General features: G+C 39.3%; 1 protein-coding gene across 2 annotated transcripts; it reads right to left on the reverse strand.

The window, feature by feature from the left end:
* Nucleotides 1-2118: 2118 nt before the first annotated feature.
* spartb (spartin b) lies at nt 2119-12384 on the reverse strand. 2 transcript variants are annotated; one of them, XM_080428498.1, is made up of 8 exons: nt 12246-12384; nt 9834-10669; nt 8332-8529; nt 6880-7036; nt 5792-5986; nt 4437-4595; nt 4142-4232; nt 2119-3444 (listed from the first exon to the last, which is right to left on the reverse strand). In XM_080428498.1, the coding sequence occupies exons 2-8, from the start codon at nt 10665-10667 to the stop codon at nt 3240-3242; spliced, it is 1839 nt and encodes a 612-aa protein (XP_080284624.1). In that variant the 5' UTR covers nt 10668-10669; nt 12246-12384; the 3' UTR covers nt 2119-3239. The 2 variants fall into 2 exon arrangements, with proteins under 2 accessions (XP_080284624.1, XP_080284625.1); XM_080428499.1 differs by having other exon boundaries at nt 3391-3974.
* Between the last annotated feature and the right edge of the window lie 370 nt (nt 12385-12754).

The following is a 12754-nucleotide window of genomic DNA, read 5'->3' on the forward strand; positions in this document are numbered from 1 at the left end:
TTCATGTTCGCCTCCTGCGTCTTCAGACTCTTTCATGTGCTCAGTGTGAACCTGCTCTCACCTGTGAAGAGAACAGGGTGCCAATGGTGGACCTGCCAATTCTGGTGTTCTCTTTGTTGGGGGGTTGTTTTGCTTTTGCAATTTTTGTACCAAAGCAGGTGAAATTGATTGGCTTGGTGTTATACTGTGACGATTTAGTGTGTAATCTTTTAGCTGTATGCTTTTTATTGTATTTTTCCGATGTATGACTTGTGGATATATTTGATAGAACTAGCTTTATTACAATAATACAGAACTAAGAGGGTCACATAACTCACCTACAGTAAATGGGGAAGATGGTACAGGACTTGAAGCCAACATCCACCCATAAGCTCAATTTGTATGTTATTTCTTTGATATTACCTATTCATAAAAGTGAACATGATCAACATTCCAAATAGAGAACCAAGATTGTGTCTTAACCTAAAGGGATAGTTCACCCCCAAAATGACTTTTTCCTATCGATGAGTCACCCTATGGAGACTTGAATTCATGGAGATTTATTTTGTTTTGTCGCATTTCTAACCCAATAATATGATGACCGGAAGCGGTTCAGGTAGGACACACAAAGAATCTCTTTTGTGTCTCCTACCGGAACCGCTGCCTACCGCTGGTCATCAAATTATTGGCATAGGAATGCGACAAAAACAAAAAATATTCTAATTCAAGACTCCATGGGGTGACTAATAGATAGAAAAAAAGTTATTCTTTGGGTGAGCTATCCCTTTAAGACCATCCCTGGAGAGTACTAGCAGTAACCTTATGACTAATATTGTACAGGTCACAGGCAGTTCCTTTGGGCTGCATTTGCTGACGGATACCAATGATAACATACAGTATGCTTGTCTGACCCTTTTCTTGAAAACATCCATTTATCCCCTTAATAGTGTCCAACTCTATGCACATATACATCTGCAATCACAAAGTATATTGTAATGCACATATTGTGCAGTGCTGAAAGGAAAAATAAAGTGGAACCATACTGATTGATGTGCTGGGGCAGTCTACATAATATAATGTGGTCACATGATTGTAGCTTTTAGGTACTTAGAGCAATCAAAAACTTCCATATACAACTTCATAACACAACATAAATCAAATGGCAGGTTTAGCTGGTAAACCATTGCTCCGAATGCATATATTCAAATTTCATATATATTTCTCAAACAAAAAGAATCATGGCTTGTTTTTGACTTTCTCATTTGACTGTGGTAAGGGACATGTGACTCCTTTAGTTTCTAGACACTAACATGATGAAAGTCAATTAGTTCTGCACTCTGCATAATTTCCTAGGCTCAATATTCTAATTAGGTCATGTTTTATTGTATTTTCCATTTCTGTGTTACAAATGACTAATCCATAATTAGCTAAGCATTGCATAACAGAGATGCTATGTCAGTGGTTTTCATTTTGTATTAGGCTGAAATGTTTCTTTTTTTTAAAGTGTAAAATAAAAAGCTCAAACTATGTCCCATATAGACTAAAATAAAGACATCTCTGTAAAGTGACTTTAATGGGGTGGGATCAACCTAAAATCTTTCACAGTTTGAACTAAATTAAAAAGTAGTTAATATTAATAGTATTAATTAATATTCATATTAATAGTTCAATGGTTATTGAAATCTAGATATAAGGTTTTACAATTAAGCACTAAATGTAAACTAGCAGCTATTCTTCTGATTCTTCTTCACATGTATTAACAGCATGACTACATTTTCATGAACAAAAGAGCTTTTAATATGAGAAAACTAGATCATCACTGAGGATGACAATTATTAATAGAACATATCTACTCATCAACACTCTTTTTAACACTTCAAATTACAGGCCAACTTGAGTGGTTATAGACCACAGTTATTTATTTATCTTTAAACGTTCTGTATGTTTTTTTTACATACTCACAGGACATAGTCATTACTGAAGCAAGTTAACAAGGTATCTCAAAACAGTCAAGAAAATGAGTGGTCAAGAAAATGAGTGGAATAGACCACAGTTATACACTATGACCACTAGGTGGTGCTTTCAGGCTGATAAAAACAATACAGTTAAGAATATGCATTCAACCCCCAGACAGTGAAACGTTTTTGAAAGGTTTATTTAGTCACAATTCTTGTTTACATACAGCTATAAAAGCACATGGAAAGCCACCATCAAATTCACAATCACCTGCTGTAGGTTTAAAGCTTCACTTCAAAAACACATAGAACCACTTCACCCGAAAACTATTACTCGTTAAAATGGTTGTCCATACATTGCAATGTTAAAAACTACTTTATATTGAGTTATTAGAAACATTGATAAAGCAGGACAAATTCAAATGTCATGAAAAGTAACAGATAAATTGGAATTAAGACATAATAAAATGAGCAACCGAGCAGCACCACAGTTTATATTAGGTAGAAATATTAATTCCTATAATGGCAAATGTTAAAGGTTAGAAAATAACACATTATTAAACTCTTCATTGATAGAAGCTGCTAACAGTAATGCATAGTTATTTTCACACCGTTAGGGACTCATATACAGCATAGTATATGGGTTTTTCAACTTCAGTTTCAACAAGAAAAGCCAAAACAGACTTAAAAACAAACTTGCTAGTCATTTTACAGTTCCAGGCACAGTTATCAACCCCCCCAACCCCATTGCAAACAAACAGAGAGACTGTTGTGTTGTGTCAGTACAAATATGTTTGTTAATTAAATCATTAATGGGACACATTTTTATGTATCGATATGCATTATGCATTTCCTAAATTTCTTCAAAGCAGCAAATAAAGTGCATTTTCTCTAAATCATAAAAAGAGCTTCAACCTAAATACAATTATTATGAAGGTTTACAGTGAGCATAGTTAAAACCATTCAACGCTTTCTTTCCCTCATTTTTAGGGAATTAAACCTTATATTATGAAAAAAATATATCAATACTCATTTTGCAGTTAAGTCAAACAATCAATATATACACAACCATTTTATAATTTATCAAGATATATTCTCAAAATTATATTTTGCACAAATATTACACAACACCACCTCTGTTAAGATTTAGGTGCTATACAACTGTATCAAACAGTAATGTATGCAAATAAGTCAACTTGAATGAATATAAAACGTTAATCATAAATATATTTTAAATATAGATTTATTTCATAGGAGAATATACTGTAGATTATGATTTAAGGCGCCACAGAGAACTGATGAAGGTTATTTGTCCCTTTTCTGCACTTTCTTCTCATTCTCTGGTCTTTCCTGAAGGTTGTACTCCTCCAGAAGGGTCTTTGCTGTCTCCTTGCCAGTTCTTTTCACCACAGCTTTGATTCCCAGGTTATCAATATTGAAAGCAGTGACACCCATATTAATGGCAGAGTTGACAGCGTTGTCTGTGGCTTGGCCTGCTGCTGGCCCATACCTTCATCAGAATGAATCAAGATAGGGTGAAAGGACAGAGCAAGAGCAAGTTGGGACAATTATAATGGAGTGTAAAGATTTCAAAGATGACATGCTGAACATGCATTGGAGGTGCACACCCATGCAGTGGAGAATTTCGATAGCTTGAACCAGTTTCCCAAATGAATATACAATCAATTAAATTGTTATAGTTGCGATTTTATTCTACATGTTCCAAACATGTAGGAAACAGGGAATCTACTGTATAAGGTCACGGATGCAGAGCACGGTTGTTAATTGTAGGACCTTTCTTGTAAACATTGGGGGAAATTATTTCAAGCAACACCATGAATTATGTGTGCCCAGCCAGATAGCAATTCCACAGTGCTCTATAGAAAGAGTGACATTCAGATGAGGCCATGCCTGTGATCAGTAGTGTCAAGAGAAAATTAAATGCTGAATTAAGAAAAAGTACATGTCTTCTCGTTAGGTGGGTCTAAAGTACATGTCTTCTCATTAGGTGGGTCTAAGATGTTTTGTAGACCCCTAAATCTGCAAAGTAAGTGGAAGAGGAAAAAGGTACAAATATGTAAGTGCATATTTGTTTTTGCTTGTAAAATGCAAGCACTTATTTGCAAGATACACAAGAAAAAACCTGTCTAGCAAGCAGTTGAGCCAAAAATTGCGCACACTAAAGCAAGTGGTTTCAAAGGACTTACTTGTGCTTTACAGTGGTGACCGTTTCTGATGCTACACTCGTGGTGATGTTCTTTGCGGCTACTTCCAAGCCAGTCCACATAGTTGCAAAACCTGCATGCAAACAATTTAATTAATACACTGAATACTAATACATGCTGAAACATTGCAGTATTACAATAATACCGTTTTGCCCGTAATGGCAAGCCCAAACTTGGGACGCCAAGGCTAAAGAGGTTAAGGAAAATGTGCATTTCTAGTATACAGTAGCCCTCCTTCAGCAAATTGTCTCCAAGTAAATGGAATGAGCAGCTATACCTTGAACTCCACTGGCAGCCACCACCATGGCTCCATCGATGTTGGAGCGCCCATCCTTATCTTTCTTCATGGATTCCGGGAGCAGCTTGCTTCCATGCTTTTTCACGTGTGGGGCTAGCTCTCGACCCACACAGTTGGCGACAACACACACTCCATCCACTACGTGGGACACAAAGTAAGGCCTGATTTATACTTTGTTGCCCATCTTGTCGCCCACCGAAAATAGCCAATTTACGAGCTCACAATGCAGAGTGACACATTGTGGGCACGTATGTCGACTGTTTTTGGTACGTGGTGGAAAAAGTACTCCAATTCTTTACTTGAGTAAAAGTACCAATACTGCAATATAGAAATACTCTGTTACAAGTAAAAGTCCAGAATTCAAAATTTACTTGAGTAAAAGTACAAAAGTATTGGCATCAAAATGTACTTAAAGTACCAAAAGTAAAAGTACTAAATATTTGAAAATAGCAGATCTACAAGCTCACAACGCGTCGCGATGCGACGCGTTGTGAGCTTGTAGATCGGCTATTTTCAAATGGCCCATGTATAAAATAGGGCTAAAGTGGTTAATGTAGGTTTTATTGTATCATAGTTTATATCTGAAAAGTAACTAGTAACTAAAGTTTTCAAGTAAATGTAGTGGAGTAAAAGTACAATATTTGCCTCTGAGATGTAGTGGAGTAGAAGTAAAAGTATTTGAAATTGGAAATACTCAAGTAAAGTACAAATACCTCAAAATTGTACTTAACTCATTCACTGCCACTGACGTAATTGACGTAATTTCTCCCGTTTACCAATCCTGCCACTGACGTAAAAAACGTAATTTTTTTTTTTTTTTTAGTTTTTGTTTCAAATTTGACCCAAAGACCAAGGAGATATGATTGTTTAAAGATCTAGACTCCCATCCACTTCCTTGTTAACTTAAAACTTAAAAAATCTGTATCTCGGCTCCTGAGTACTTTTTTTTTTCGATGAAAAATCTCTGGCAGTGGGCAAACGCGGCCAGCAATAATTGTGGCAGTGAATGAGTTAAGTACAGTACTTAAGTAAATGTACTTAGTTACTTTCCACCACTGCGTGCAAGTAAGTATTAATCAGATTTTAAGGCTTCATTTCAACTTCATCTCTGTGAAGATGACATATTTTCAACTGAAACAAGCGCGTATGATGAACCATGATAAGCTGCGACCACAACACAGTTTGTGCTTCAAATTTTGGGCACTAGCTGCGCACGCGTGGCTGAAGAGTCGTAATTTTTTGAAGAAGTAAAAATTTGCCTTAAGAAGTTTGTTTACAAATAATGAAGAATAAAAGGAATAGAGAAGGAGGCTAGATAAAGATGAACTCCTCACCTAGAAACTGGCTGACTTTGACTGCACCTCCAGTGGCTTGCTTGGCGACATGGAGGCTTTTCGTCACAGTGGGGCTGACATTGGTGGGTGTATCTTCTGGAGTGATGTGTTCCCTGAGTTTAGATGCCCCCTTATGAATGGCCTTGCCTGTGAACTCGGCTCCTTTCACCAGACCCCAGCTCAGCCACGATGCACCTGGGGGGAACAGAATAACATGTGGTCAGGTCACAATTTTCTTTGTTGCTACAAATTGCTGAGAAGCCAAGTGTATGAAATGTAACAAATACAATCTTGAATCCTTATTAGGCAGAGGACAAATTTCACATATCGTCGCCTTGCTAAACTAATGGCCTATGTCATTTTTCTTTTTTTAAATCAGGAAAAATAAAAAACTGATCCAAAACAAAACTATATGATATTTCTTAATCATTTCACCCAAAATGTTTATAACAAATTATGACTATTTAAATAGAAATAACACTGTCTGTCACTTATGTAACATAAGAGATTTTAATAGGTTTAATAGGATTAAATCTGACTTAGGCCAAAATAATTTTATGGCCTAAATCAGTAAATATTGTTGCCTTTTTTTTGGCCTAAGTCACAAAACCATGTGACTTAGGCCAAAAAAAATGCCTATTTTGGCCTAAGTCACACTAGGGAGTTAGGCCATTATACTAAAAGGGGAGTGAACAGCATGATCCTTTTCAATTAGGAGATGGGCGATTTTACCAGAGGTGGCCAGTGTCATGAGGAGCTGACTTAGGCAAAAATATATTTTTCCTCAAAAAATGACTTAGGCCATTAGTTTAGCAAGGTGACGATATGTGCAAATATACAGTGACAAAAAACAACCCAAGGAGTGGGGACCAAATTATTTTATTTTTAATTCCGGTAATTCGAGGTAAGTTTGTCTACCAACCACTTTGGCAAGTAACCAGACATCATTCAAGAGGCCCGTTTTATTTTGAAGACTATCTTGCTTGCAAACCCGTGCAAGCAAATGATTAAATCCATGAGTCCACTGTGGCTGATGGACACACAATAACACCTACAACAGCATGAGCTGAACAAAAGGAGTGGCTCACCTGTGAGGATGCCACTAGACACCTTCTCACTCCACTCAGGCAGTGTGGACTGTAGCGCCACAACGCCTGCGTGGGCTGTAGCTTCAGCGGTTTCCTCAGGCGGAGCGATGGGTACCTTCTGGCTAAGATTGATGGTCTCTGCAGATTCATCTGGGGGCTGATCAAAGATGCACATTGTTAAGCCTCAAGTCAGGCGTAGGCACACTCGGAAAGTAGAAAACTGGTCAAATTCTTTGTAAGCTATGCTACACAGGCGACACAGACCTATTCTGACACTCGCCTCCAAGTAACCTCCCTGGTATCACAATACAGCCTCTCATTATTGTGTGCTGCTCAATACAATGTGCCATTTTCCTCCTTACAAAAGGGAAGGCCACAAGACAATTTAAAATGCCCGCTTTCTGTCAGTAAACAGTCTTGCTTTGTGCTGAAGCACTGATTAATCTCCAGCTCACACATCCCATTTGTTAGGCCACATCAAAGGCAATATAAAATTGCTTACTTGATGGCTGGGTATAAGGACGCCGTCCATGAAAAAAGAAGACTAGTCTGGTAATAAAACTATACAGTATACATCAGAGAGGACCGTGTTTTGTTGCGCTCTCCGTCAGTGTCAGTGTCCATCACGGTTGGTATCAGCACTTGTGTTTGAGCTCAGATGCTATTCTAACTGCTGGAGATATAAGAGCATTAGCACTCATTAATTCCCTTCACCTACCCATTTCAAATCCCTACAGTGCTGAGGTGGGGGTTAGATAATCAACGACAAGCAGTGCGGTTATGCAACAATAATGCATTATTCCTTGATAACCGCATTGCTCAGAGCTGAGTATCCCGCTTACACCATGACCACTTACAAACTAGTTTAATATAAGTTGTGTTTATTCATATTTTGGGTCAATACACTCTTTAAAAATAAACTTTATGTTGGCACCATCTTTGTTAACCTTGGAATAAACGTTACTTTACACTCTAGAAAGTGTGAGAAGCCATAGCAATGACCTAGAAAACCAACTAACTCAGCTGACAATAATAGGCATGTCTTTTACCACAATATATAACACATACAGTGCTGTATGTGTTCCCCAAATGGTTGAAAGTTACACTGAAATCCATGCTGTTTTTAGGGATAGCTTGTAGCGAACGTTACCTTAAATAACTGTAAATATAGTAATTTTTGTGGATGCATATTCGTTTAAAACCATGATGAGGCCACTATGTCAAAGGTGTGTGCTTGGTCAATAGTGTTCTCATGTTGTTTGAAATGGTTAAGAACTAAATCAGAGTTCCTCTTAAATACTTTTTTGCTAATCTTCAGGCTCAATACTGACTAAGTTTCCTAAAGACAAGCCTCTTCTCTGACATTTGGAGGACTCTATTATCCATTATACTAGGAAGTAAAAATCTTTTTTCCCCTCTCCACGTATGTCAAAACATGGCTGCAATGTTCACCTGAACCCTGAGGTCCGTCATCTGGGAGAGCAGGTCCTTGAACAGCCCTCTGTCTGCACTGGGCAACTCAGAGGACAGTACCACCCCCACGTAGGACCCTGGAGCCGGAGCCATCATGTCGGGGAACATGAACACCCCAGTATTACACAGCAATACTGGGGAGCCCATGGCCACGAGAGGATACAGCCAGTCACAAACCTGTCACGAGTCAAAAATAAAATGAAGACAACCACAACAGTGTAGTGAGTGATGAGCATTAAGCAGGCTTACTCTTGACACAGTTAACATGGAATACAAACCAATTGCAAAACATTTGCTTGCTTAGCTTAGAGCAGGGGTCTTCAATGTTTATCAGGCCAAAGACCCCTTAGCTGGGACAGAGATGAAGCAGGGACCCCCACTACGTATTGCATGAAATGATGTAAACTTTTTCATAGATTTCATAAATGGACTTGTTTTGACAGCGCTATCATCAGTGTTGGATTCATGTTAATGTGTATTTTCAGACCATTTACCACTTTAACCCTCAATACTTGGCACTGTGGATGTGGAACCACTGATGTCATCCAATAGGGTCATCCAATAGGGTAAGCCTAGTCTATTTGGGAAATTGCCCACTGAGGAGCAGCATTTCAAAACACATGACATGACCTAGTTTGTGTGAGTGTGTTTCTTTTGTTTGTTTGGTTGTTGATGTTGTTGTTCGGGGGTGGGCGGGGAGTCCAATAAAAGGAACACGATAATAGTTATCTGCAACAGTTGCAACAGCTCTCCGGACCAAAAGAAATAACTCAAATGTCTTCAAAAACAACCTAGCGAGAAGTAAAATAACAAGGCCAGAACTAATATACACAGTCTAGTCAGTGTTTACACAACTGCTCCACATATTTTTAGAATATGTCTGGGTGATTGTTTCAGACACATTAGCGCATGTGCTGTTTATAGGCTAAAGAAAACACATCAATAGTTGGGAGTAACTGAGTCATCCGATATCCCTAACCCTTCCTGAGTGGAAAAGACAGTGGTATGTTATCTACAACACTGTTCACAGAGTAGTGCTTGTGTGATATTAATTAAGTTGGTCTAAAATGACAATACTCAAAGTACATCCAAACAGATTTGGTCCCCCAGGGTTTCAATACTGCTGATGCAATGATGTGTCACACAACTCCAGCTGTCACCTGAACAAGATTAAGACATCACAAGGATGACATCACTGCCACAAATCTGTCGGGATTAGGAGCACTGAGTCAACGCTCACATGACAGTGCACAGGGCAAGGGATAGAGAGATCATTAACAAGCCTATCTTCTCCCTCTGGATACAAAGAGGACTGAGTCCTGACAAGCAAGGTAAACATTATGAAATCAGGTAAAAGAGCACAGGAAGACTTGCTTATCTGGATTATTCAAATTGGCTCATAAACTGCATTAGTGTGCTGAACAATCTAGTTAAATACATTCAGTGTATTTATACCACAGCAACTCCCCTTGTTGTCTCACCTGTAGAAATGCTGGTGGTCGGTTTGGCATCGCCTCGGACCGCTCAGTGGTAAATTTCACCATACGCAGAAAGCCGGGGTAAGAGGGAGCACTCACTTGACCCTCAGGTGTGACAAAGAATATCTGCACCCCATGAGGTAGAAAGAACACCTCCTCTCCCTCATCACCCATGCTCTGGGGTGATGGTGATGAGTTGGATGTATGGCTGTAGAAGTCTTCCCCTACCAGTGACATCTCTCCTGAATCAGTCCCATAGGAGATGGATAGATGGCCATCAGCTGCCTGTGGAGAATACGCCGGCGGCTGTTCCCCTGGAACCACAGACTGTCTCGTAGGCGACAGTGGCATGCCAACGCCGTTGTGTGCAGGCAGACCTCCTACGGCACCAGCCAGTTGGCTGTTATTGACAAGTAATGGTGGTGAAGGCCTGTCTGGTTTCTGTTTGGTAGGGAGCTTGGGGTACAAGCTTTCAGAAGGTGTGTCTGCACTACTAGCCCCAGATACCTCAGCGGAGGTAAGCGGAGATCCCAGGTCTAAGCTGGTCTCTAACATAGCAAGACGAGTGGTTATGTTGTTCAGGGTCTCTTGCATTTTCTCCTGCATCTGTCTGGCTGACTCCCAGGAGCTGCCAACACACTCGTCACCCTGTGAAGGCACACTGATGGCCCTGAGAAGGTGCTGTCGCCCTTGTTTGTAATGCTCCAGGGCCTGTGCCTTCTGTACAGCTTCATCTGCGGTCAGCCCTTTATTGATGCACTCAAAGGCCCTTTCATAGCCATCTTTAATTACTTGAAGTCTTGCATTGTCAAATGCATCTTGTTTGGCTTTCTCCATTCCTAAAAAACAAACAAAAAAACAATGTGGTTGCAATTAGTTCAAGTTACACTACGGTACTATTAAAAAAAAAGAAAAGGGAGCCATGTATTTTTTATTTATTGGTAGATCAGGACAGGTTGGGCCTCTAAATAGATCAAGTAGACATTAAAAAAGACATCCATTCATTTCTTGATTTCCATAAACTTTTCTCCACAGATATTCATTATTAATATAATATTCAATAATTTACTTATTCTTTATTTGCATTATTCTGATTAGCAGCTAAGCGGTGGATATTTCACTGTCAGCTTTACTGGCAACACTCCAGCCTTGGAAAAGGCAAAGTAGATCACATGCCTGAAAAGGTTGCCCACCCCTGATCTAGGTCTTTTAAATAATATTCTCATGGCATCATTGTAAGCTACTTATCCGCAAGTTTTCTTTTTGTATCTTGACCAAAAGCATGCAGTATAAATTGGTGTATGCTCTGAACAGATACTTTAACTCCACCTGTACCATGGATGTATTAGATCTTTCTGCATTCTTTAATATGTACACATGTATAATTTGCATTACTGTTCGAGTCTGACATACATCCTGTGACATTGCCTGTATGCATCATCCTCAGTCATTTGTTGTTCTGTAATAACATGTCCAAGATATTTTATCTTTTCACAGATTTCAGACAATTGTCTGACAGATTACTGTCAAGACAGTTTTTAAGTCAGGACATTGTCCAATTTGGATTTACAGCTGTAGATAGAAAGAGGACAAATCTAGATTAAAACAGCACTCTAGTCTCTCACATGTTCAACCATCCATACACACAGAACAGAAGTCACAGCACACGAGTAAGATGCTGCTGGAAACCAACTCTACTCGAGACTATAAATACTACAAACAAAACCATCAGTATAATCTCGTTCACTAAAAGTATCATCGACACATATAGTCTATAGTATATTTGTGATGATATTGTATTTGTGTTATTTTTTATGCTATGTTGATGAATTGAATACATAGGACCTCAATGGAAACAAGTCCACAGGCTTTTTTTTGTGATATCCTTTTAGACCAAGTGTATGACTGTACTTTCTGTTTGCATTTCTGTCTAATAAAGTATTCATTCAATCAATCACCAATCATTAGGCTGTCACACAGGCCCCCAGGATCTGATCACAGGCTCAGCCAGTATCACAGGCTCAGTTGCATTTGCAACAGGTTGGCGTTGCTATCCTATTATAAGTTATAACGTCAGCCTAGCCCTAATATAGCATCTCACCTTGGGATACATATAAAAAGGCGTAAAGTAAACAATTAAGTTAGCCACCGAGTCGAATCCTATAGACCTCAACCCCAATGTTGTCACAGACTGAGCAGAATATGCTGTTTACATTAGTTATACTAACTAAATATATAATCCGTGGCCAAGGTTGTCTAGGCTGCTGCTGACAGGTCTTAAAGGCAGGTTATTCTACACACACACACATATATACGGTTATAACGGTTTCAGCAGGTACACTAACTCCACATTAACACTAACATTACATCGACAGAAGAGTTCATCTGTTTGTTATATTTATGTGTATAACTTACCGTTCCCCAGAGAACGAAACAAAACGCTTTCAAGACTAAACGAGATGCTAGCTGGTTGATCCTGTGAGCTCACTACTAGCTAAACAACAACTGTAACTTCAGTTGACAACAACCTCTTATGAATCATTTATACTTCTCTGTGCGCCGTGTAGCGCACGGAAAATAGCCGATCTACAAGCTCACAACACCGTGCGATGCGACGCGTTGTGAGCTTGTAGATCTGCTATTTTCTCTGGATGATGTTGGTCAGGAAGTGTAGACAAGGATCGCCCCGCCCACATCCTTACCCCAAACATCAGCGCACCATGAACCAAATAATAACCTCGCGTCACACAGACTTTTCCACCGCTAAACTGGCCCATGTGATCCGGTTTAGAAAAAAGGGGGGGAAACTATCGTGTTCCGGTGATGGGTTCCGGTCAGCGTCACGTTGTTTTGGTTCCCCACACAATGCGAATCAATTCGTTTAGTCTGGCTAGTCGCGCCACGAGTTAGAATAAAAGATGGAC

This window comes from Gymnoscopelus braueri (genome assembly GCF_963280865.1).
Source record: "Gymnoscopelus braueri genome assembly, chromosome: 5".
Classification (NCBI taxonomy): Eukaryota; Metazoa; Chordata; class Actinopteri; order Myctophiformes; family Myctophidae; genus Gymnoscopelus; species Gymnoscopelus braueri.

What these genes read in the sequence shown, in the direction of transcription:
- spartb (XM_080428498.1), bottom strand. Translation starts at nt 10,667, where the DNA reads ATGGAGAAAGCCAAACAAGATGCATTTGACAATGCAAGACTTCAAGTA. An exon ending in GACCACCAGCATTTCTACAG is followed by an intron (nt 8,530 to 9,833) that starts GTGAGACAACAA and finishes GACTCGTGACAG; the next exon opens with GTTTGTGACTGGCTGTATCC. An exon ending in GTCACCACTGTAAAGCACAA is followed by an intron (nt 3,445 to 4,141) that starts GTAAGTCCTTTG and finishes ATTCTGATGAAG; the next exon opens with GTATGGGCCAGCAGCAGGCC.